The 25,314-nt window shown below is 45.6% G+C and overlaps 1 protein-coding gene across 1 annotated transcript in view; it reads right to left on the minus strand.

The window, feature by feature from the left end:
* Positions 1–25,314, minus strand: part of LZTFL1 (leucine zipper transcription factor like 1) — a 282,737-nt gene that overhangs the window by 48,414 nt on the left and 209,009 nt on the right. Inside the window, exon 9 of the mRNA XM_069216332.1 lies at positions 10,276–10,379. Coding sequence (XP_069072433.1) covers positions 10,276–10,379 — 104 coding nt within the window. The remainder of the gene's footprint in view (positions 1–10,275; positions 10,380–25,314) is intronic.

The following is a 25,314-nucleotide window of genomic DNA, read 5'->3' on the forward strand; positions in this document are numbered from 1 at the left end:
AACTTTCACTGCTCTAACATAGGAGCAATGAAGTGGCCATATCCCCCCAACCATCCTTAGGACTCTAAAAATCTGAAAGAAGTGATAGAAGGGTGAATGCCGATCCTCCACATCTCCCATATCTATAGATCTAGAAAGAGGCAGTCGATGGGCACTTAAAAAAATCATCGGCGTCCCCGTAGACGCAAGTTAGGTGGGTGAATCAAGGGTGATACTTACTGTGCAGTTATTATCAACCCTCTTTTCTACCACCTGAGGACTTGTACAGAGCAGAAGACATAACGGATCACAGACAGAATGGTACCTGATTTTCCACTTGATCATAGAAAGAGTTGAATGCACAGAAGGGAGGTCGAGAGCATGGAAAGGCAATCTGGAGATGTCAAGGACACCAGAATGCCACATACAAAAAGTTACTGGAATAGGGGCTACTGTGAGATTAGGAAAAGAGAAGCAGGATGCGTGGTCTTTTTTAGGCATTTTGGGGCTAAACCATGACAAAATACTTTTTCAAGCCAATGTTCCCAGCTCCAAAGAAACACGTTTTTTGTAGAACGGCCCGTCTTTGGTTTGCGTTGGAGTCTGACACACCGTTCGAGCACCAAGTGCTGTGGCAATGGTCTTGTCTAAATCAGAAAAACAGGATTTGCGAGAATGTGCCACCATTTCCGGTGTTACGGAGGTACCAATACTGTGGTGAATTTTGACTTTTGCCGTAGCACATCTGTGTATGCTTAAGGCCTACTATGACTCAGAATGTGACCCAGAGAAAGCACTTTGGTCTGAAGGGGTGCAGCATGTATCCCTTCAGACCACAATGCACACTTTCCAGTACTAGGAGGGAATACTGCTAGATCTGCTTGGCTGTGGAGTATTGACAGTGGTGGCAGCAAACGATTATTGCGGACAGACAGGTCTTCTTACCTGTTGCCTGCCAAAGAATGTTGCCTAGTGGCCTTTTCTGTATTAGATTGTTCTATTAGTCTCCTGCAGCCAGGTCCTTCCCTCCAACTATGTAGTAGATAGATGACATAATGTATGTTTGCCTTCTCTACCAATAGTAGGATGTGTATGGGGTACATTTGTACCCAGGAATCCATTTTGCTTTACTGCACATGGGAGGAAGGAGGTCAAAGAGTCTGCAATGTCTGAGTTCCTCCAAAGCACTCCTCGGGTCCTTTGTAGAAGACTAGACTAGTGTGGAGGATAGGAAAGAGAGGATCTTTCCTACTTACATCAAATGAAAAAGACTGCAGCTTTACCAGTCTGGGAGGAGCATGTAAAAGTCCAGAAGCAAACGTTACTTACCTGTAATCCTATCTCTCTTCCAGGGGTGTCTTCATCAAAGTGATAAGCACTGAATAGTCCTAGAATTGGACCATGGAGACTGTTTGATGAAAGATTCTGGCAGTGTAACTGGTGATTTCGTTCCGATTCTTATACTAAATTAATAGACCGAATTTGTGTGTGCCACAGTAGAGCACTGGTTTCATGCTTTTCTCTTCCAGGGGATCCACATCAATAGTCATAAGTCATGAATACTCCCGTCCACTCGCAGAGACCGCAAAGCACTTACAAAATAAATGTATGTATACATACGTCAGTCTAAAAAAGGAATTATTCTGATAAATGCAGTCTATAGACAGGCTAAAAACCCTAATTTTATTTCAAGAAAGAAAACATTTACCTTCATATAAGCCACTGTAAAGTATAAATCAACATGTTTCACAAACCTTTCTTTAAAAGGAAAAAGAAATGAAAGACCGAATTAGCCAGTAAGCTGCTAGGAATGTATTCAGCTAGTACAACTGGTACTATGCCTTGAAGAACACACAGCACCCTCAGTATCCCATCGTCTCACGGGTGACAGAGCATGTCATTTTACTGAATAAGGGAACCTTGGTTAAAACGTAATGAGGGCTGTAGCATTTATTATCCAGGGAGGAGGTATGGTTGCTTATGACTAAGATGAGGATACCCCTGGAGGAGATCTAAATTACAGGTAAGTAATGTTTCCTTCTCAGGGGATCCTCACCAATAGACACAGGAACTAAATAGAATAGCAAGTCCATCCCTCAGAGAGTGGACAAGAACCACAGACAACGCAATTACCAAAAAAGATTCCTCAATGATGCCTGCCCTACTTGATTAGCTTTCCTGGAGTCAGACTCTAGCCATCTAGACAATAATGTCTAGTAAGAGTATGGATGGACCTCCAGGTCCTAGTTTTGCAAATCTCTTCAGTGGGAATATTTCTAAGTAGCTACAGTATAAGCTATAGTAGCCACTTTATCTCGAGTAGAATTACCTTTTGGCCTACCAGGTAAGGGTGTCTTTGCTAATTGATATGCAAAAATTATACAGCAAACTATCCATCTTGATGGGATTGTTTTGCAGAAGGCAAACCAGCTCTTAGTGGTCTGTAATTTATGAAAAGCCTTTCTGATTTTCCTATGTCTCTAGTTTTGTCTAAATAGAATCTCAGCACCCTTGACACATCAAGGGAGTGGAAAGATCTCTCTACCAGAGCTGAAGGATTTGGAAAAAAAAGTAGGCAAAGAAACAGTTTCTATAATGTGGAAATCAGAGACTACTTTAGAGAGAAAATCAAGATGAATTCTCATTACAACTCTATAATTGTGAAATTCTGTATATAGTTTGTTTCCACAAAGGGCTTGGATTTGACTTACTTTAAGCAATAAAGTAACAGACTAAGAAGGCAGTTTTCCATGTGAGGTGCTGTGAAGAAGCCTTGTGGGTAGGATCAGAAGGAGGCCCCATAAATTTAGATAAAACAGTGTTAAACTCCCATGGGGGAGAAGATCTAACTAGAGGGGAAACCTTCTTAATATTATTAACTATAGGAATTTTAAAAAATGAGTCTGTGAAGGAGCTTTCCTGTAGGTGGTTATGGCCATGAGGTGTACTTTAATAGAAGAGTACTGTAAATTAGGCTTTGCTAGGAGAAGCAGGTTAGGTAATAACACTTCATAATAACAACTGAATGGAACAAAACTATTTTTAATACACCAAATACAAAACCTCTTCCATTTAGAAACTTAGGATATTCTTTTGGAAGAATACTTGGACTCTCAAAATGTCCATACAGTCTTGTGGCAGCTTTAGATGACCATATTGTAGGAATGAAGAGGTCTCTTTCAATGATGGAAGATTGGGGTGAAGGATTTTACCTCTCTATTTGTAAAGGAGATCCTGCCGGCACGGCAACCTCTTGCGCTCAGAGAGGTGAAGAAGAACAAGTTACTTACCTTCGGTAACGCTTTTTCTGGTGGAAACACTAGCTACCTGTGGATTCCTCACCTTATGAATTCTCCCAATGCGCCAGCATTCGACGGAAATTTTTCTTCCCAGCTCTCCACATCGACGAGGACGTCACAATTGCCCGACGCCCATGCGACTCCGTCTGACGTCATCGTGGCAATAAGAGGTCCTCGCCGGTGTGCTGACATCAGTTCCCTTTTTTCGTGCCTTCGAAGCATAACGTTTTTTTCCTAGCTCTTGGGATCTCCTGTTGTTGAAGGTGTTTAATTGTAGGTTACAATGTCTCATCCTCAGAAATCCGGATTCAAGCCTTGTCAGGAGTGCGGGGGCACATGTCAGTGACTGACCCACACAATGACTGCTTGTGGTGCTTGAGTTCTGGGCACGATGTAGAGGAGTGTGGTTCATGCCAGAGAATGAACCCGAAGGCGCACAATGGAGGCCAAACTCTTATTGGCCAAGGCGAAGAAGAAGAAGCATAGGAGTCATCGGAGGTCTTCTTCCGGAAAATCCTCGAGGTCGCACAAGAAACTGCATCTGCATGATTCCCGGTGTCGTTCGGATAGAGGTCGGTCCTGATCGAGGTCTCCATCCAGTCGGCGACGTGGGAGGTTAGTCTGACTGCGACTCCATCACCTCAGAGTCCTCAAGCTTCTCCGGCGCCTTCCGTCTTCGAGGTGGTTGGGCCTCAGGAGATTCCTCACTTCTCACCTGGAGCGCAATCTGACGTTCCGGCGCAGATGCCACAGGAGGAACAGGGGTATCCTGGTTTCCCGGCTCCAGGTGCGGATCCAGCAGCATTCTTAAATGCCATGTTCAACATCTTAATCTCTATGGCCCCTGGTGGGGCACCAGCTGGTCCCACAGGTCCTTTGCCTTTTTCAGTAGGCACTGTGGCTCCATATAGACCGGCGCCATTTATGCCCTTTTGCCCTGTGGAGGGTGTTGGTCCGGCGCCGGCACCGATACCATTGGTGTCGCCCGGAAGACCTTCGACACTGGTGACTATACCTGCGAGACCAATGGTGCAGATGATGTCGCCCCATGCTCATTCGACGCCGGTGAAGCAGGCCCGCGTGTCCTCTGTGCCGATGGATTCGGTTCCTGCGTCGGATGGATCCGTGGAGCGGGGTGTGTCTGCTGGTCCGCATCAGCCGAGATGTCCGACGTCAGTGAATTCCATGTAGGCGCCAAGAATAGAGGCCAGATTAAGGTCAAGGAGAAAGGCTCTCAGGCTTATAGAGGAACAAGAGTATCAGAGGCAACTCCTGGAGGAAGGAGAAATTGCTGAGCCCCTCAGGGACTATCAGGGTTTGGACTCGGCAAGTGGACTAGACACTTCCCCTGAGTGGGATCTAGCCTCTCCTGGGGAATTTAGAGGAGGCAGCCTCTTTTCATACTGTGGTAAGGAAGGCAGCAGATTTTCTGGACCTCCCACTACCATCTGCAGAGATTTCTTCTTGGGAATGTTCCTGTACAATCGGTATGAGTTAACAGGCATCTTGAAGGTCTACAGCACACATCCAACCCCCTTATTGTAGCTGGGGATTTATTTGGCAGTGCCAGCATCCTGAACTTTTCTTTCTGCATACATATGTGGTGGTATGGTTGTCTTGATTGTTAATGCTGTTGGTGCAACCCATGAGGGGTTTGAACCCTTTGAGAAACACCTCTCAAAAGGACTGTGTTCCCTTCTGAACTCCTTCCTCTTTTCCAGGCCAACTGTTTTTGAAGTGACATTTCAGACTTCATTCTTGACATTTCGTCATCCGTATATGAGCCAAATAATGTTGAGCACGAGAATGGTAAATTAGTATTCCTCTTCTAGTTTTAAGTCAGTCAGCCCCAGCCAAGTGTTGCGTCTAGTGGAGACGCCACAGCAATACCCAGGCGCTGACAACTCTGACATATCTGCCGCTGCCCCAATGATTTGATTCAAAATTAGCATTCCTTCATTGAGGACTTCTTGGAAGACTTGTCTCTCTTCCTTGGGGAGGTTATCAGAGTATGTTTTGTAAAGAGTCCCACAGGGAACGACCATACCTTCCCAAGAGAGCTGTTGCACTTGTGGCTTTCATGATTGCTGCAGATGTTCTGCACATTTTTCTGCCCAAGGAGTCCATCCTTTTGCTCTCATTATATGGTGGGTATGGGGGGGGGCAGTAGAAGTATGAGCAACTGTATTTGATTATTTTATAACTGCAGCTACAATCAGTTTGTACTTCTTTAGAAGTCTAGAAGAAAAGGACCTAATCAATGCAGGCATCAGGAATAGCTGCAATGCTGGTTCTAAAAGACCTGGGACCAAAGGCAGGAGAAGTCTAGAAGATGACTGAAGCCAAAGTTGCTGTGGTGGGCATCGTGATGTACAATTTTGTAGCCCCTCTCACAAAAGGAATTATTAGAAGTGGAGAGATCATCTATTGGGGAGATCCTAGGTGGAGGAGTGTCCAGTAAGATTTGCAAGTAATCCCTCATAGAAGATCACAAGGTAGCTGAAGTTGAATAACTCCTATAGTGAGACTGAGAACTTGCCTATCTTCTACCTAATTGTTTTGAGTGAGAGAAGGCAGATCTTGCAGTAAATGGCCTTCTAGATCTAGAGGAAGTCTGATGCCCCTCTCCTCTGATCTTGGTCTACTTGGAGTCGATGTCTGTCTGACTAGTGATGGAGCAGAAATGGCTCCTCCTAACAGCCTTTGAGATGAGATTGGCTCAGGAGACATAAAGATGTAATGGACTGTCTCCGACGTTTTCCTTGAACGTGAATAGTTTTGAGAATAATCCGAATCAGGAGTACCCCCTTCTTTGCTTACTTAAGTCTAGCGACATCTTGGTGATAAGTGGAGTGATAGAGATCTACATCTTGATATCACAGATGTTCGTCTTGACCAAAACTAGGTTTCATGCAACACTGACAGTGAAGTCTTTGATGTTGACGGAGGGGGACTCAACATCTATGGCAGTGATCTTGCCATCAGAGGGGTTTCGCTCAAGGTTAACTTTGATGGTGTACCCATCAATGGCGAACAGGCGGGTAGATTCCTTGACGTCATACTCTTTGACGTCAATCTGGAACAATGTCTCTCCCCTTGATCCCTTCTCTCTTTGGATCTGCCTCTAGAGTCTTTGGAGTGGGAGGAAAGTGCCCTGGTGGAAGACAAACCTTCACAATGGCTCCTTGCTGTTTCTCCATGCAGTCTGATTTTTCTCTATGTCTCTCAATGTTCTTCTGGAAAGTTTGTTTACAGTGTCTGCATGAACTAAGATGATGATCTTCAGGGAGGTAGTGGGTACAGACCCTGTGTGGAATTGTTTAAGCCATTTTCTTTAAATAGGAAAGGCACTTCACAAAAAGTCAATGGAATCTGGCAGAAAAATCACCTCTTTTCGTCAGAAAAAAGGTGTTAAATCACTCAAGTTCTAGAAGGACGCAGAGTCAACCTCAAAACAAGTTTTAGTAAAGCTTATCTCTGGATATTTGCCAAAAATGCAAGTGATCCAGGAACCTGGTTCCAGGATCCAGAAAAATGAACTGACCCAACGGTCACCCTGTGGGACATAAGGGGATACAGAGGGTACTGTGAGATTCTTAAAGGCACTGTACCAGTTGTATTAGAGGAATGTATTCCTTGCAGCTTACTGGCTAATTCTGTCCTTCATTTCTTTTTCCTTTTAAAGAAAGGTTTGTGAAACATTTATTATGTTCACTTATACTTTACAGTGGCCTATATAAAATGAAATGTTTTCTTTGTTAAAATGAAAATAAAATTAGGATTTTTAAGCCTGTTTATAGGCTGCAATTGTTGTGAGAGTAATCCATATTTTAGACTGATGTATGTATACATACATGTATTTTATAAGTGCTTCGGAGTCCTTGCACATAGATGGGACTATTCAGTGTTTATGACTATTGAAGGGGATCCCCTGGATGAGAAAAGCCTGAAACCAGGCCCAGCGCTGCACTGTGGCATACAGAAATTCTGTCTGCCAATTTACTATAAGAAAGGGAAAGAAACCACCAGTTAGAGTGCCAGAATCTTTCATCAACCAGTATACTTGCTCCAACACCAGTGAAGACCAGGAAACACTCAAGCTTCAGGCTTGGGGTTTGGTGCCTACTAATTCCTCTAACAGTTTTATGAACATGAACCTGGGAGTTCTGCTATCTGTTAGGAAGAGCTGCCTTGAGACTCTCTTGAGGGAAGAAGCTGACTGACTATTGAGAAAGGGTGCCAACAGTATCCCTGCACAATGCAGAGGCAGCCTAGAAACTTCGGAGTGCAAGGAACTGGGGAAAATAGCACTCAACAGTACAATGGACCACAAGCTAGTATCTGCACCGTTAGGAAGTGTGGTGGGACCTCGAGTCCCTGATGCCACAGCAGCAAGGCTAGAAGCGAAAGCACCTGGGGGATTACACGCCACATGTAGTGGCCAAAACCTCCCTCCTCACTACCCCAATAACTCCTCCAGCCTCTGTCAGCAGAAACTGACCCTGCCCACCATCACCAAAAACGAATCAAAGGAGGAGTGCTTTTGGGCAGTTCACCTTCTTCTAAGAACACAATAATGTTTAGTCCAGTGGAGTTTCAGCGGATCCTTATGCACCACTTTTCAAAAGAAGCAATGTGTCCTATATTCCACTGACTGTGTATGAATGATATCTTAACAATAGTAACAGTCATTTGATTCCTGTGCACAGTGGTTTCTCCTTTGATAATTGTGCACCAGAATATTGCCCTATGACTTTTTATCACCAGTAATGCCCTGCCCGGTGAAAGTAAAGTGCTTCTTTTAAGTAAAAACATTAGCTGGGCAATAAGGCATTGTTTGTTATTATGATGCTTTGAATTCCAGTTTCTAATACACTTTACTTCTCTGAGTAACCTTGGCAGTGCTTGAGTCTGCTAACCTGACAATCAAGTACTAAAGGAATGTATATAGTCCTCACCTTTTGGCTCAATAATATGGTAGGCCCGAAGACACCAGCGGTAAAATGCTCTCTTTTTTCCAGTTCGAGCACAGTAAACGCCGATTGCACTAAAGCTCCTGAAAATTTACCAGATGGACTTGTCTATGCAAACAACTCTATACGGGGGAAGGAAAATTAGGAAAGCAGGGCAAAGGAGGAGATGCAGAAAGGAGGAGGAGGTGACTGTAGTGGCTATTAATAAACACCATAATCATTGCTGTCCCCTTCCTAGGAGCTGCATGCAATCTGGGGTGGTAGGACCACCAATCCAGGGGTACCTCACCTAGTGTACCCAAGCACTCTCAGGCACACCACATACAATCGGGGGTTGCAAGTAAAAACAGCAAGTAAAAACCCTGTAGTGTACTGACCTAGTCAAGGGGTGGTAAAAGCCCATATTAAACGGGTTTCTACTTTGAGTGGATGCTAATCAACCAACAGTTTAGCACCCTTGTGCTAGGTAACATATAACTATCATATAGAGCACCCATCAGGAGAACCGTCACATGGGTGCAGCCCAAAGCATGCATCTCTGATCTATTCAACAACATGCTGGAACTGTGAAAAGAAAAGCACCAGAAAAACCTTCCCACTCCCTGTAAGCCACTTCTGCAGTACTCCCTCAGAAGCAGGAGGACAGATGTACCCAAAGGACACAATCTCGAAACAGCAGTGTATACACACAATCACATTATTCATGTTTATTTAATTTCCAGATTATATTTTTTGATAAAGGTGAAAAAGAGAACTTATGAAACCTTGTAAATTGTCACACATTTGTTGCATTTGCATATCAGAGGATATAATTTACTCACAGGTTAAAAAAAAACAAAAAAAAAACATTACAGGTTTACCCACTAAATCATTTCCAATGACAAACGATTTTTTTAGTTGTCTATATCTTTAGCACGGTTTGATGAATTCGCACTAAATATTCTGCCACTCGCCTAGCACCCCCGACTACCTTTCAGCATGCCATGTTTTGTGCAGCTCTATGTCACGGAAATAAATATAAATTGGGGAGGAGGAGTTAAGAAATGGTACATTTCCCATTTTATTTCCCGTGTACAATTTCGTTCTCTGGCACAGCAAAACAGCTGAAGATATTACACAATTAGTGTAAATCTGTTAAGTAATTTGAGATATATATAAAAGGGTATCAGGTAATGTTCGAAGTGTTAACGTTTACAGATTTCTTGTCCGTTAAACTCGTCAGCATGAAACTTGTGATTTCTGGCAATCATATTTGACTTTTTCATGAAATGTGACTGGATGAAAAAGGACTTGAAATATTTTTCCTGCAGTCTTTCAGTTCATATATTCAGCCACCCTTACGAGTTTTGTGCAATGTAAAAATAATCAATCACTGGCACAATGGGAGTAGACTGGTGTCTAGAGGGGTGGGAAAGTGTTCAAAACATGAGAATATTTAATGTAGTGGGTGGCTAACTGTTCTGAATTACGAACACAGAACAAAAGAATGCCAGGGAAGTAAAGGAACACGCTTTCATTCTGATCTTAGAATGAATTCTGGGGTCTGGATTGGCCTGGTATTCATGTCCCAATGCAGGATGCGTAGAAGTCCGCCGTTTCAGCCTTCTGACAAGCCTAACAAACCAAATATATGCTCGAGTCAAATCTCTGAAGAACGCATGCATTAAATGCCAATTTAAACAAAAAGGCCTTGCTGTCAACAACAATCAATAAAAAAAAAACATGTAAGCCATTACACAATCGAAAAAATTGAACTAGTGAGGAAACATTGCTGTTTTATGCAGTTGGCTAATATAATGAGAATACTGGGAGTCACTGGATATTTTTCGGATATCTAGTTCCGCGACACTGAACCTGATGAGACTGTATAGCAAATTACAAGCAATCTTTTAGTTTTTCACTAAAACTTTCGCCAGCGAAGAGTATATTCAAAATATAACAAAACGCATAAGTTAAGAAAGCATTTTTAATAAAACCATGACAAGAATGAAATTGGGAGTACTCCTAAAAACACCAGAACTTACTTTAAAAGGTTTCTCCGCAACTCCTTTATTTGGTCATTTTTCTTGGTGAGAATGTCCTTCATGTTGCGGTAAGCAGCTGTCTGTTGAAACTTCTTTTCCAGCTCCTGCTCAAAAGAATCACAACACATTGTTCACACATTTAAAACAGCTCTCGTGTTAAAACATGTATTCCAAATTCATTTACATCAGGCAAATCCGAGTTTTTACTTTAAATGTACTAATATCAGTTTCGTTTTCATTGTTTATCGTTATTGATCTTAGTTTCGATTAACAGGTAAGTTTAGCAAGAATGCACAGGTTGGGTGTGCAGTGTACTTTTATTTGCATTTTTTCAATGGCAAATTGTTAACATGCTGCTATCAAAACCCTGCCACATTTTTAAGCCTCGGAGCAATGCAATATAGTTAAACCACTTTTTGTATGGGATAAAGAACCTCACCCTACACTTTAAGTATGCTGCAAGTCACCGATGGTTTCTGTGGTCCATGCTGAAGAACAAAACGTACCGATAGAAGAAATTGTATGCTTTATAAATCATGGTCACGCCATTCGGTAACCCTGAAAAAAGTTCTTAAACCCTTGCTTTCTTACTCCTTCCCCTGAGATATTATGGAAATCTGCACTGTAAAAATAAAAGTGCCAATGCGCAGCATAGTTTTGGAGGGAAAACATAATTAAAGTAGTTAAAAGTCCAGAATGTGCAGTATGATGAAGTAGAGATTCTGTATCGCATGCAGTGAGCTTCACCAGTATAATAAATACACACTCTTACAGAAAGCTAGTTATTTCTTTCACTGATGAACAGCAGGTTTAATTGTGCTCAGTGGCCTACCTTTCACAATGCCCAATGACTCTGATAGCAGGTATTGTGGCGTCACAGATCAACAGCAATAACTTATTACCGTAGAACTGCAACGCCATTTTTGTTGGGGTCTGCCTTGGAAATTTAGTAGGAATGTGGAGTGTTGGAATGGAGTGCAGGAGAGCATTTCAGTTCTGTGTTCTTTCTGAGGGTTCTCAAGTTTGCAGTTGCTGCCAGATGAACGAGTTACTTACCTTCGGTAACGACTTTTCTGGTGGATACATTAGCTACCTGTGGATTCCTCACCTCATGAATACTCCCATGGCGCCAGCATTCGACGGAAATCTTCTTACTAGTCTCTGCACGTCGACGAGGACGTCACTGTCTCGCACGCGACGCCGTCTGACGTCATACAGGCAATAAGAGGTCCTCGACGACGTGCGGACGTCAGTACCAATCATTTTTTTACGTGCAAGAGAACAACCAGGCAATGCAATGAAAGAACAAAGCAACATCCATTATATTGTAAAAATACACCACATTGTATGAATAACTGTAAATCTTTTTTATGTACATATATATATATATATAAAACTCTTTCTTTTAAAATATATACACACACCAAGTATATACATAAAGATATATACACCTATACCTATATATATATATAAATATATTATATATATACATCTATTGCACCCTCAAAGATCAAGAGGAGCGCACTCAAGGATTACTTGGCAAGACCATAAAGGCAACGGGGAGGCGGGTGGGACCGTGAGGAATCCACAGGTAGCTAATGTATCCACCAGAAAAGTCGTTACCGAAGGTAAGTAACTCGTTCTTCTGATGGATACAACTACCTGTGGATTCCTCACCTCATGAATAGAGTCCCAAAGCAGTACCACGCCCGGCGGTGGGTGCCTAAATGGTCAAACCAAGAAATCCTGCAGCACTGACCGTGCAAAATGGCCGTCCCTTCTAACCTCAGAATCTAAACAGTAATGTTTTGCAAAAGTGTGAAGGGACGACCAAGTTGCGGCCTTGCAGATGTCGACCACAGGAACACCTCTGGCTAAGGCCGAAGTGGCCGACTTAGCTCTGGTGGAATGAGCTCTAATGCCCTCAGGAGGATCCTTCTTTGCCAAAGAGTAACATATTTTAATGCAAAGAACAACCCACCTGGATAGTGTTCTCTTGTGGACTGCCTTTCCTCTCCTCTTGCCCACGTATCCAATAAACAGCTGATCCTCCAGCCTGAAATCCTTTGTTCTATCGATAAAGAAGCTCAACGCTCTCTTTGGATCCAGACGGTGCAGTCTTTCTTCCTCTTTGGAAGGATGAGGCGGAGGATAGAACGTGGACAAAGTAATTGCCTGAGCCAAATGGAAGGGTGAAACAACCTTCGGGAGGAAAGCAGCCTTGGTCCTCAACACCACCTTATCCCCATAAAAAGTTGTATAAGGGGGTTTTACTGATAAGGCCTGCAACTCACTCACTCTCCTTGCTGATGTTATAGCTATCAGGAAGACTGTTTTTAAAAACAAATACCTCAAGGGGCAAGAATGCATAGGTTCAAAAGGGGACCCCATAAGGAAAGTCAGGACTAAGGACAAATCCCATTGCGGCATAACGAATGGCTTTGGAGGATATTGATTTAGAAGACCTTTCAAGAATCTGATAACAATAGGGGATTTAAATAAAGATGGTTGGTCTGGAAGACATATGAAGGCTGACAAGGCCGATAAATAACCTTTAATGGTAGCCACTGCACAACCTTTCTGCGCCAGAGATAGAGCAAAAGACAAAACGTCCGATAGATGAGCTTGTAAAGGATCAATCTGCCTCTCTCCACACCACGCAACAAATTTAGACCACCTATTAGCGTAGATAGATTTAGTGGAGTGTCGCCTGGCCGCTAATATAACATCCACTACCTCAGGCGGGAGAGAGAAGGAACTCAGGTTGCCCCGTTCAATCTCCAGGCATGTAGGTGCAGACTCTGGAGGTTGGGGTGTAGAACCTGCCCCTGCGACTGCGAGAGGAGGTCTGCCCTGAAAGGGAGACGGAGCGGCGGGCACGTTGAGAGTTGGAGAAGGTCGGAGTACCACACCCTCCTTGGCCAATCCGGAGCTATTACGATTACTAGAGCCCGGTCTTGGCGAATCTTCCTCAATACTCGAGGAATCAAGGGTATGGGAGGAAACGCGTAAAGCAACTGGCCGCACCAGGTCATTTGAAACGCGTCCCCCAACGCTTCCTGCATCGGATACTGAAGGCTGCAGAACAACGGACAATGCGCGTTCTCTCGAGTGGCAAACAGATCTACCCGAGGAAACCCCCACTTCTGGAAGATTAAACGGACTTGATCCGGATGGAGACGCCACTCGTGGTCTGCCGAGAAGTGGCGACTGAGACTGTCCGCACGCACGTTCAAGACTCCGGCCAGATGGTTTGCTATCAAGCAAATCCGATGGTCCTTTGCCCAGGACCATAGTCGAAGAGCTTCTCTGCAGAGAAGGTACGACCCCACTCCTCCCTGCTTGTTTATGTACCACATCGTGGTAGTATTGTCCGTTAGGACCTGTACCGACTGACCACGAAGGGAAGGGAGGAAGGCCTTGAGAGCCAGACGTACAGCCCGTAACTCTAACAGATTGATGTGAAAAATCTGTTCCTCTGGAGACCAAAGACCTTTGATCTCCAGATCCCCCAGATGAGCTCCCCACCCTAGAGTGGAAGCATCCGTTATGACTGTGGCCACTGGTGGCGACTGCTGGAACGGTTTTCCTTGTGAAAGATTGTTGCTTGCAATCCACCACTTCAAATCCACAGCAGCATCTCTGGAGATCTTGACAGTACCCTCTAGATCCCCTCTGTGTTGAGACCACTGCCTTCGGAGGCACCACTGAAGAGCCCTCATGTGCCAGCGAGCATGCGTGACCAACAGAATGCAGGAGGCAAAAAGACCGAGCAGACGAAGGACCTTGAGGACTGGAACTACCGCTCCATTTCGAAACATTGGAACCAAATCCTGAATATCTTGAATCCGCTGAGGCGGAGGAAAGGCCCGACCCAATGTCGTATCCAGTACTGCCCCTATGAACAGGAGGCGCTGAGAGGGCTCCAGGTGAGATTTGGGCTCGTTCACCGAAAAGCCCAGGTCGAACAACAACTGGGTTGTTGACTGCAGATGACGCAACACAAGCTCCGGGGACTTGGCTTTGATCAACCAATCGTCCAAGTAAGGGAATACTGCTATCCCCTTCCTTCTGAGCTCTGCCGCAACCACCGACATCACCTTCGTGAAGACTCGAGGTGCTGAAGTAAGACCAAACGGAAGGACCGCAAACTGGTAGTGTTGCGATCCCACCACAAACCGGAGATACTTCCTGTGTGACTTGAGTATCGGGATATGAAAGTAAGCATCCTGCAAGTCGACAGACACCATCCAGTCTTCCATGTTCAACGCCAAAAGCACCTGTGCTAGGGTCAGCATCTTGAACTTTTCCTGCTTGAGGAACCAATTCAAGATCCTCAGGTCCAGAATTGGTCTCAAACGACCATCCTTCTTGGGAATCAGGAAATACCTTGAGTAAACTCCTTGACCCCTTTCCTGCTCCGGGACCAACTCCACCGCGCCCTTTAAAAGGAGGACTTCTACCTCCTGTTCTAGCAACAGGAGGTGTTCTTGTGAACAATACGAAGGGCGGGGCGGGATGAGGGGCGGAAACTCCCGAAAGGGAAGGGTGTAGCCTTTTCCCACAACACTGAGAACCCAAGTGTCCGACGTAACAGTCTCCCATTTGGTGAGAAAATGCTGTAATCTTCCCCCTACAGGAGAGGAGTGAGTGGGAAATGGTGGAAGCCTAAGGCTGCTTCCCCTGCTGCACCCCGCCAGAGGATGAGGAAGAGGCAGAGTGCTGCTGAGAGGCTCCCCTGGTGCGGACCCTACCCCTCCCCCTAAAAGGTCTATAGGGATGGGAAGAGGCAGGTTGCTGATATCTTCCCCGAAAGGAAGAGGAGGAAGAGCCACGCCCAAATCCACGAAACCTCCTGAAGAATCTGGAAGAGGCCGTGGAAGAAGGAGCTTGGAGTCCCAACGACTTAGCCGTGGCCCTGCTCTCCTTAAAACGTTCCAAGGCCGAATCAGCCTTAGCCCCAAACAGTTTGTCCCCATCAAACGGGAGATCCAACAATGTGGACTGTACATCTGCCGAAAAGCCCGAGTTACGTAGCCAGGCCTGTCTCCTTTCCACCACAGTTGTGCCCATTGCTCTGGCTACCGAGTCGGTGGTATCCAGTCCCGTCTGGATAATTTGGGTCGCAGCAGCCTGGGCATCAGAGACAAGATCCAAAAGACCCTGGGGAAGCTCTGTAAACGAAGAGGAGATGTCATCCATCAGAGCATGAATATACCTCCCCAGGATACAGGTCGCATTAGTGGCTTTTAACGCCAGACTGCAGGACGAAAAAATCTTCTTCGACTGCGCCTCTAGCTTTTTTGAGTCTCTGTCCCCAGGCACCGTCGGGAAAGAACCAGGCGCTGATTTGGACGAACAGGAGGCCTGCACAACCAAGCTCTCCGGCGTAGGGTGCCTAGATAGGAAACCAGGATCAGTTGGAGCCGTCCGATACCTCCTGGCCACGGCTCTGTGAACTGCTGGGGAAGATGCCGGCTTCTTCCACACCTCTAAAACCGGATCCAGCAGAGCGTCATTAAAAGGTAATAGAGGCTCCGCCGCGGCTGAGGCCGGATGCAACACCTCTGTCAAAAGGTTTTGTTTCGCCTCCACCACCGGCAAAGGCAGGTCCAAAAAACTAGCTGCCTTCCGTACCACTGTATGAAAGGAAGCAGCTTCCTCGGTATATTCCCCCGGGGACGAAAGGTCCCACTCAGGGGAAGTGTCCAGCCCACTGGCCGACTCCAGTCCACGCAGCCCATCACCCGAGTCCTCTAGCTCTCCTTCCTCTAGGGCTCGTTGGTACTCCTGCTCCTCTAGTAACCGGAGAGCACGCCTCCTTGAATGCAGTCGTTGCTCAATCCGCGGAGTCGACAACACCTCCGCCGAAGTCGGAGATCGGCGCCGATCTTCCGAAGCCACCGACGCCGCATCCGGCGCCACAGGTAACTTCGGCGCCGACTGAAGAGCAGATGAAACGGATGGACCCACCGGAGTCACAGGCCGAAATCTCGAAGTCGACGGGATGGAAATCCCTGGGGCCAATCCCTCCGAAGCCATCGGAGCGGCCACCGGCGCCGACACTGGCGCCGAGCCCACGTTCCCAAACGGGAGAAAGGGCATAAAGGGTGCCGGCCGAAGAGGCGCAGGATCACCCAAAGAAAAGGCCAAAGGCCCAGCCGGAGAACCCCCTGGAGCCATCTGTTGGAAGATGGCATACATCGCATTCAAGAATGCGGAACTATCGGCTCCAGGGGTGGGAAAAGCCGGATACTGGGGTGCCTGACTCGGAGGCGACCCCGACGCCGGCCTCGGCGTCTGCGCCGGAGAAAACACCTGAGGCTCCAATACCTCAATCACCGACGCCTGTCCAGGCGAAGTTGGAGACGTCGGAGAGAGCAACGGCGTCGAAGGATGCGGCGTCACCGTGGGGCTGACCTCCCATGTCCTCCGGCGCCGATCCGGAGACCTGGAACGAGCCTCCCTTGAATGACGCCGAGATTCTCTACGGCGCCGGGAGTCTCGATGACGCCGATGTCTTGGAGAAGACTTTTTCTTGTGATGCTTCTCCTTTGACTTGGCCATAAACAGCTTCGCCTCGCGTTCTTTAATGGCCTTCGGATTCATGTGCTGACACGAATCACAAGTCGAGACGTCGTGGTCGGAGCTCAAACACCAAAGGCAATCGGAATGAGGATCCGTCACCGACATCTTGCCTCCACACTCACGACAAGGCTTAAATCCAGACTTTCTCTGCGACATTATTTCCACAGAGAAAGAGTACGCAGCAAGATATACACTGTAACCGCAAGAGTAACAGTTGCTCCCTCGAAGATAACCGTTTCGAATGCACGGAAAAAAGGGAACTGACGTCCGCACGTCGTCGAGGACCTCTTATTGCCTGTATGACGTCAGACGGCGTCGCGTGCGAGACAGTGACGTCCTCGTCGACGTGCAGAGACTAGTAAGAAGATTTCCGTCGAATGCTGGCGCCATGGGAGTATTCATGAGGTGAGGAATCCACAGGTAGTTGTATCCATCAGAACCATAACTTACTGCTTCACTTCTGCTTGTGGAACGGCCTTTTCAATTTCTTTTTTATTACGGGTGATTTGTGAAAATCAGGAACGTGTTTTTATATACGTATTCAAGTATTACAAAGGATAAGGTTAAGCACTCAACTGCCCATTTTAAGGACACTGAGAATCACTTAGGAGCTCCATAAGGATATAAAAGTATACACCCTCCAAAAGCCTTTAAAAGGACATGGAAATCAAAAGTGAGTTGTCATATCCTGAAAAAGTACCTACGTAATATATTTGCAAGTTTTCTATAGTGCTTGCTACCTTGCAAAAAGGCATTGCCACGCCTTACAGGGAACAAAGAAAAACAGCTGCACAAATTTCATATACTATCATGCTGCAGTAATGGCAACAGTGTGAAGTAAGAAACATGAGGTTTAACAGGGAGATAAGAGTAATGCAAGAACGCAAAATTGGCTGACGCCCGCACTACCTCCCTGGTGCGGGTCACGACCAGTGGCCGACACCAGGGAGGGGGTTAATAAATCCTCGGGTGCGTCGCACCCGAGGATTTTGTTTTTGTATCCCAGGGAGACACGGAAGCTTCCGTGTCTCACCCCCACCCCCCCCCCCCTTTGTGACGTCAGCGCGCTCGTTGATTTCCCCACCGGAGCAGGAAGCAGCCTTGCGGCCACTTCCTGCTCCGATGGGGAAAACTGCCTTCCCCACGTTCGGGAAGGCCTCGTAAGAAAGTGGTGAGTCTCCCCTTTCTTACGAGGCCTTCCTGAAAGTGTTTCCTGGCCCCCGATCGCAGCACAGCTGCGATCGGGGGCCAGGAAACACCACTAGACGCCAGGGATTTCACTTGGGGGATTTCACTTGGGGGGGTCGGCCCCCTCGGAAAAGGTAGGTCAATATGTGTGTGGTTTCCCTGGGGGCTGTGATCGGCCCCCAGGAAAACCAGACTCACATATAAAAGTGATATATATATATATATATATATATATATAAATAGATTTGCCACCAGTTGTCTTGCAGTTGCAGCTTGCGTCTTCAAAGCAATACACATACTTCAACTGACGCATTTCACCTGTAGCTTTTAGGCAGCAATAAAAAAGTCAAGTAAGTATTGTAAATATGTTTCTGCTACGAAAGGATCAGACTTTTGTCTAGTGGCAGTTTTAGTGCCATAAAGAAGCGCAGAACGTTTATATGCCTACTGCAAAGAGCAAATCTGTATTTTATGTCAATAGCTGAGTACATTAGTAAAATCAGCCATTACCTGCGCTATAATACAAATGAAATGCATGTGCAGGGCGGCTATGGAGAGATGAAGGGTACTTTTGGTGGGTGGTAATGAGGGAATCCGAGGAGGAGGGAGTGGGAGCACCAATAATGATTGTTGGACTGGGCGCAGGAGGTGCTAAAGACTGACGAATGGTATGTGACAAGGTGTTTTTTGAGTGTCTTGAAAGAACGTGCTGATTGAGGGAAGAAGCGCAGGTAAGGTGGCCTCTACTGTTGCACGTATCTCACACACACCATCGATTTAGTGACTGTCTACGTAGGCTAGTGTTTTAGAGCAACAGTTTAGCCAATAGCAGAGATGGCATCTTGATGGATGACTGCTGTCGGCACTCGGGTTATAGAGGACAGCTCTGACATAGGATCAGAGACTGAGAGAGCATCTGAGGGATAGGACAATGGTGCAGACTGTGGGAGTGATTTTTCAGTCGGAGGAGTCCCATTCGATAACTCCTCCTCCAGTACATTATGAGGGAGGTGATGAAGACAGTCCTGCTGTCCCTTCGCAAGGAGAGAGAGAGAGAGAGAGAGAGAGAGAGAGAGAGAGAGAGAGAGAGAGAGAGAGAGAGAGAGAGAGAGAGAGAGAGAGAGAGAGAGAGAGAGAGAGAGAGAGAGAGAGAGAGAGAGAGAGAGAGAGAGAGAGAGAGAGAGAGAGAGAGAGAGAGAGAGAGAGAGAGAGATATATATATATATATATATATATATATATATATATATATATATATATATATATATATATATATATCTCTCTCTCTCAGGAGCTCCCCAATTTAGTTCAGCCCCAAATTCCACCGCCCAAATCTTATTGTGGAGACATCAAAATTATCTATCGCAAAACAAACTGGTTTCGTAAGGCAGGCACTTGTGTTTTTGGTCCTGGGTTCGGCGGCCATATAGAGAAACACACTAAACCCAAACATTTCTGGAAACTAGACATTCGGGGGAGTCCACAGAGGTGTGACTTGTGTGGATTCCCCAAAGTTTTCTTACCCAGAATACCCTGCAAAGCTGAAATGTTGAATAAAAACTCTATTTTTCTCGCATTTCTGTCACACAAACTACAGGAATATGCTGGGAACCACAAAATTCCTACCACCCAGTGATTCCTCACCTGTCCTGATAAAAACACTACCCCACTTGAGTGCCTACACCTAGTGCCTGGGTCAGGAATGGATCACCCCAGGGTCAACAGCTGCCTCATGCAAGGACCAACATTGACCGTTGTGTGATCTATTCCTGCCACGGGCACCAGGCCTACCCATACAAGTGAGGTACCATTTTTATCGGGAGACTTGGGGGAATGCTGGGTGGATAGAAATTTGTGGCTCCTCTCAGATTCCAGAACTTTCAGTCACCGAAATGAAAGGAAAAAGTGTTTTTTTGGCCAAATTTTTATGTTTGCAAAGGATTATGGGTTACAGAACCTGGTCAGAGCCCCCACAAGTCACCCCATCTTGGATTCCCCTGGGTTTCTAGTTTTCAAAAATGCGCTGGTTTGCTAGGTTTCCCCAGGTGCCGGCTGAGCTAGAGGCCAAAATCCACAGGTAGGCACTATTTTCTATGAAAAAATGTGATGTGTCCACGTTGTGTTTTGGGGCATTTCCTGTCGCGGGCGCTAGGCCTACCCACACAAGTGAGGTATCATTTTTATCGGGAGACTTGGGGGAACGCTGGGTGGAAGGAAATTTGTGGCTCCTCTCAGATTCCAGAACTTTCTGTGACTGAAATGTGAGGAAAACGTGTTTTTTTTGCTACGTTTGGAGATTTGCAAAGGATTCTGGGTAACAGAACCTGGTCAGAGCCCCACAAGTCACCCCATCTTGGATTCCCCTAGGTCTCTAGTTTTCAGAAATGCACAGGTTTGGTAGGTTTCCCTATGTGCCGGCTGAGCTAGAGGCCAAAACCTACAGGTAGGCACTTTGCAAAAAACAGCTCTGTTTTCTGTCAAAAAAATGGGATGTGTCCACGTTGTGTTTTGGGGCATTTCCTGTCGCAGGCGCGAGGCCTACCCACACAAGTGAGGTGTCATTTTTATCAGGAGACTTGGGGGAACATAGAATAGCAAAACAAGTGTTATTGCCCCTTATCTTTCTCTAAATTTTTTCCTTCCAAATATAAGAGGGTGTGTAAAAAAAGACGTCTATTTGAGAAATGCCCTGCAATTCACATGCTAGTATGGGCTTCCCGGAATTCAGAGATGTGCAAATAACCAATGCTCCTCAAAACCTTATCTTTAGCCCAATTTGGAAATGCAAAGGTTTTCTTGATACCTATTTTTCACTCTTCATATTTCAGCAAATGAATTGCTGTATACCCAGTATAGAATGAAAACCAACTGCAGGGTGCAGCTCATTTATTAGCTCTGGGTACCTAGGGTTCTTGATGAACCTACAAGCCCTTTATATCCCCGCAACCAGAAGAGTCCAGCAGACATAACGGTATATTGCTTTAAAAAATCTGACATCGCAGGAAAAAGTTACAGAGTAAAACAAAGAAAAATGGCTGTTGTTTTCAGCTCAATTTCAATATGTTTTTATTTCAGCTGTTATTTTCTGAAGGAAATCCTTGTAGGATCTACACAAATTACCCCTTGCTGAATTCAGAATTTTGTCTAGTTTTCAGAAATGTTTAGCTTTCCGGGATCCAGCATTGGTTTCACACCCATTCCTCTCACTAACTGGAAGGAGGCTGAAAGCACCAAAAATAGTCAAAATGGGGTATGTCCCAGTAAAATGCCAAATTTGTGTTGAAAAATGTGGTTTTCTGATTCAAGTCTGCCCGTTCCTGAAAGGTGGGAAGATGGTGATTTCAGCACCAGAAACCCTTTGTTGATGGCATTTTCAGGGAAAAAACCACAAGCCTTCTTCGGCAGCCCTTTTTTCCCCATTTTTTGGGAAAAAACGAATTTTCACTGTATTTTGGCTAATTTCTTGGTCTCCTCCAGGGAAACCACAAACTCTGGGTACCATTAGAATCCCTAGGATGTTGGAAAAAAAGGACGCAAATTTGACGTGGATAGCTTATGTGGACAAAAAGTTATGAAGGCCTAAGCGCGAACTACCCCAAATAGACAAAAAAGGGCTCAGCACTGGGGGGGGTGGGGGGGAGAGGGGGGAAAGGCCCAGCAGCTAATACTATGTGGTCAACTTCAGCCTGTTGAAGAGCTAGAATTTCCATACAGTAGGGCTCAGTAAAGCTTTGTGGAGCTGCTTTACAGATGTTAGCTTCAGGAATATTTCATAAAAATGACAGTTGCCTCATTCTTATTGGTAAAGTGTGGCTTTGGAAGGGGTTGGGTGGAGGGTTCAGGAAGAACCTTTTTGACTTTGAGGTAGCATGTGTGAATACATTTAAAGAATCAAGTTACTTACCTGTAACTGTAGTTCTTCAGTATTGGAAATTTTCAAAGATTCACATGCGTGAATCATTCCCCGTCATTGCGATGGGTGTCCCCGGTATAATACAAAAAGCCATGCTCAATTGCATATAAAGCTGTAGAGGCACTAGGCCTCTTTATTTAGTAACATCTCAGTTGTTCTATTAAAAAAAAAAGGACCAAACTTAAAAGACAACCAGTCAGCTCACACCACCCTCTAGAACAGTGGTCTCCAAACGTTCTAATGCTGCCCCCCCACCCCGTTGCAAAAATAAAAATCATTGGGCCCCCTTCAGGATTTTTCATAATTATTTTATAAAGATGGCAATGTTTAAATATGTCTAGACCTATTTACACATTGCAGTTCAGTACTGCTACCTTTAAAAAATGTAATAACATGCTTCTGCTTAAAACAAAGGCCTGCTATCTGTGTAAGGTTGCTTTTGGCCAGAGTCTGGCGCCCCCCCCAGGATCACTTGAGGCCCCCCAAGGGGGGCCCGCCCCCCAGTTTGAAAACCTATGCTCTAGAACTCTCCTGTGAGGAGCTGATTTCCCACAGATTTTCCAAGCACAAGTGCAATAATACATCTAAGACTGAGGAAAATGAAGGTGAGCTCCTCAGGAGGGGAGCATGGATCACATGCGAATCTATTAAAGTTTCTAATACTGGAGAACTACAGTTACAGGTAAGTAATTGGTTTCTTACTCCAGTATTGGAACTTTCATAGATTCACATGCTTGAATCCGAATAGTAAGCAGTGAATAACATTTTTGACCTACAGATAGCAACATAGCACTCTGGAATGAGAACTGGCATGACAATACGTACATACACTTCTTTCTACGATCTACAGCATTATTTTAAAGAAAATGTGAGATAACAGAAAACAAGCGGATGGAGGGAAGGAATTATTGAGCTCACCTTCATTGAGACAGGTTTCAAAGGACCGCTTGCCCAACGGCTACATCCCGAAGTGACTCCGTGACCAAGAAGTAATGCTGTGTGAAGTTGTGAGTTGCCCTCCATGTCGCAGCCCCACAGATGTCTTTAATTGACACACCAGCAAACAGCGCACAGGACGCAGACATAGCTCTAGTAGAGTGCGCTCTCACACTTGTTTGCAATGGTTGAACTGCTTTCAGATGGCAGGAGATGATTGCGTCTTTAATCTATCGGGATATAGTCGGTTTCATTACATGGTGACCTTTTCTAGCGGCACTGAAAGCTATAAATAAATAATAGAGTGGACTGTCGGAATGATTTTGTTCTGTCCAGATAGAATTCTATGCACCTTTTAAGGTCGAGTGAATGGAGGGCCCTTTCTTCGTGGGCACATTTTTAAACGTGCACATTAATTTCTCTAAGATTAATTTCTCTATAAACTTTTTTGTTAATCAAAACATATAAACATTTATTAATAATTTCTAATTAACATCTCAATTAAATAACAGGCCTAATTCCTTGAAAAGGCGCAGAGTTGCCTTGACTGAGTTTTTTGCTGACTCGACATCTGGAACTTTCACTAGCCAGTCTTCGAGCTAGGGAAAAACCTGGTGTTTGTTTCTCCTTAGGTAGGCCGCCACTGGCGCTAGACATTTGGTGAAGATTCGTGGTGCTGAACGTAGCCCAAAGGGGAGGACCTTGAACTGGAAGTGTTTGCCATTGACCACAAACCTCAAGTACTTTCTGTGTAGCGGAAGAATGGAAATGTGAAAATAAGCGTCCTGAAAGTCTAGAGAAGCCATGTAGTTTGCTCAGTTCAGAAGCTGGAGGATGTCTTGTAGGGTGACCATCTGAAATGTTTGTTTCTTGAGGTACTTGTTCAGCTCCTGTAAATCCAGAATTGGCCTCCATAAGCGAGATTTCTTTCGGATGAGAAAGAAGCCGGAGTAGCAACCCTTCCCTCTCTGGGAATACTGAACAGACGGTATAGCCCCTTTCTTCAGCATGGTCATTACCTCCAAGTGGAGCAGACGAAGATGTTTTTGTCTGGTGGAGGCATGGAGGCATTGAAGGGGGAATCTGGATGAATTCCAACAGGTGTCCGAATCGGACGACATCCAGCACCCACTTGTCTTTCGTTATTTGTCGTCAGCATTGGGTATGATTTTTTACGATTCTGTGAAAAATTGTAGAAGAGTGTAGAGGAAGTGTTGTTAGGCAGTCACTGCCTACGTGCAGACTCCTTAGATTGTAGCCCCACTTGTTCTTGTAGTAGGGCCTGGTATAGGCTGCGGGAGGCGGTTGCTGCCTATATTGCTGGTATCCTCTGCGAAAGCAAGGTTGACCTCTGCCCCTAGCACCACAAAAGGGCACTTTCCTGTATTGCAGGATGCCGAAGGATTTGGCAGTCTCCGTATCAGATTTAATGGTTTGAAGAGCATCGTCGACGTGCTTCCCAAACAGTGCTTCCCCGTCATATGGAAGATCCAGAATCTTTGTCTGTACCTCGGGACAAAAGTTGGTGGCTTTGAGCCAACCTTGACGCCTCAACACAGCTGACCCCGCGAGTAGTCTGAAGCCCAATGCTGCTATATCAAGTGCACAGTCGATGATCTCTGCTGAAGATCGTTGGCCCTCTATGAGTACTTTTCTGGCTTCTGTTTTGGAAGCGTCCGAAAGCTCTTCCAACAATTGAGACATGTCTGACCAGAGCTGTCGATCATATCTGCCAAGTAGGGAATTGGCTGCCCTTACTACAATAGCTGACATGGAGGAGAAACGCTTGCCGATGTTATCTAAGTGTCTCCCTTCTTTATCCGGCGGTGATGTCAATGGCGTACAGGGTTCCTGGAGCAACGTGGGTCGGCTTGTGAAATCATGGAGTCCGGCTTCGGGTGGCCTGAGCGGCAAGCTGGAGCATTCTCTGTGGGTTTATATTTTTTGTCCAGCCTCGGCAGCACTGCAGGGACCATTGCCGGATTCTGCATAATCTTCAGGCCCGGGCTCTAAACATGGTCTATGATGGGTATAGCTCTGACCATCTTCCTGTGGGGTTCTTTAAAATCGTAGAGGAAGCAATCCTGATGAGTTGCGGGCATTGAAAGATCAAACCGCGTGGCGGCACACTCCAGCAGATGATGGAATCCACCTATGTCCTAAGGTGGGGACTCTACCACGGGTGCTGTAGGAGAAGCAGGTGCCGGTATAATGTAATCATCCCACTCATCATTCCCAGGCTGTATTTCACCTTCCTCCGCATCGTCATCAAAGGAGACCTGATGCTTTGGTGTGGAAAGAACAGAATGCTGTGTTCTTGGCTGAGGTGTATGATGCGGCTGCTGCAAGGAAGTATTGGTTTTTGAACCGGTGAAGGCTTTGCTGGAAAACATTCCTGATAGTCCGCCAACATT

Source organism: Pleurodeles waltl, chromosome 2_1, assembly GCF_031143425.1.
Source record: "Pleurodeles waltl isolate 20211129_DDA chromosome 2_1, aPleWal1.hap1.20221129, whole genome shotgun sequence".
NCBI classification, from domain to species: domain Eukaryota; kingdom Metazoa; phylum Chordata; class Amphibia; order Caudata; family Salamandridae; genus Pleurodeles; species Pleurodeles waltl.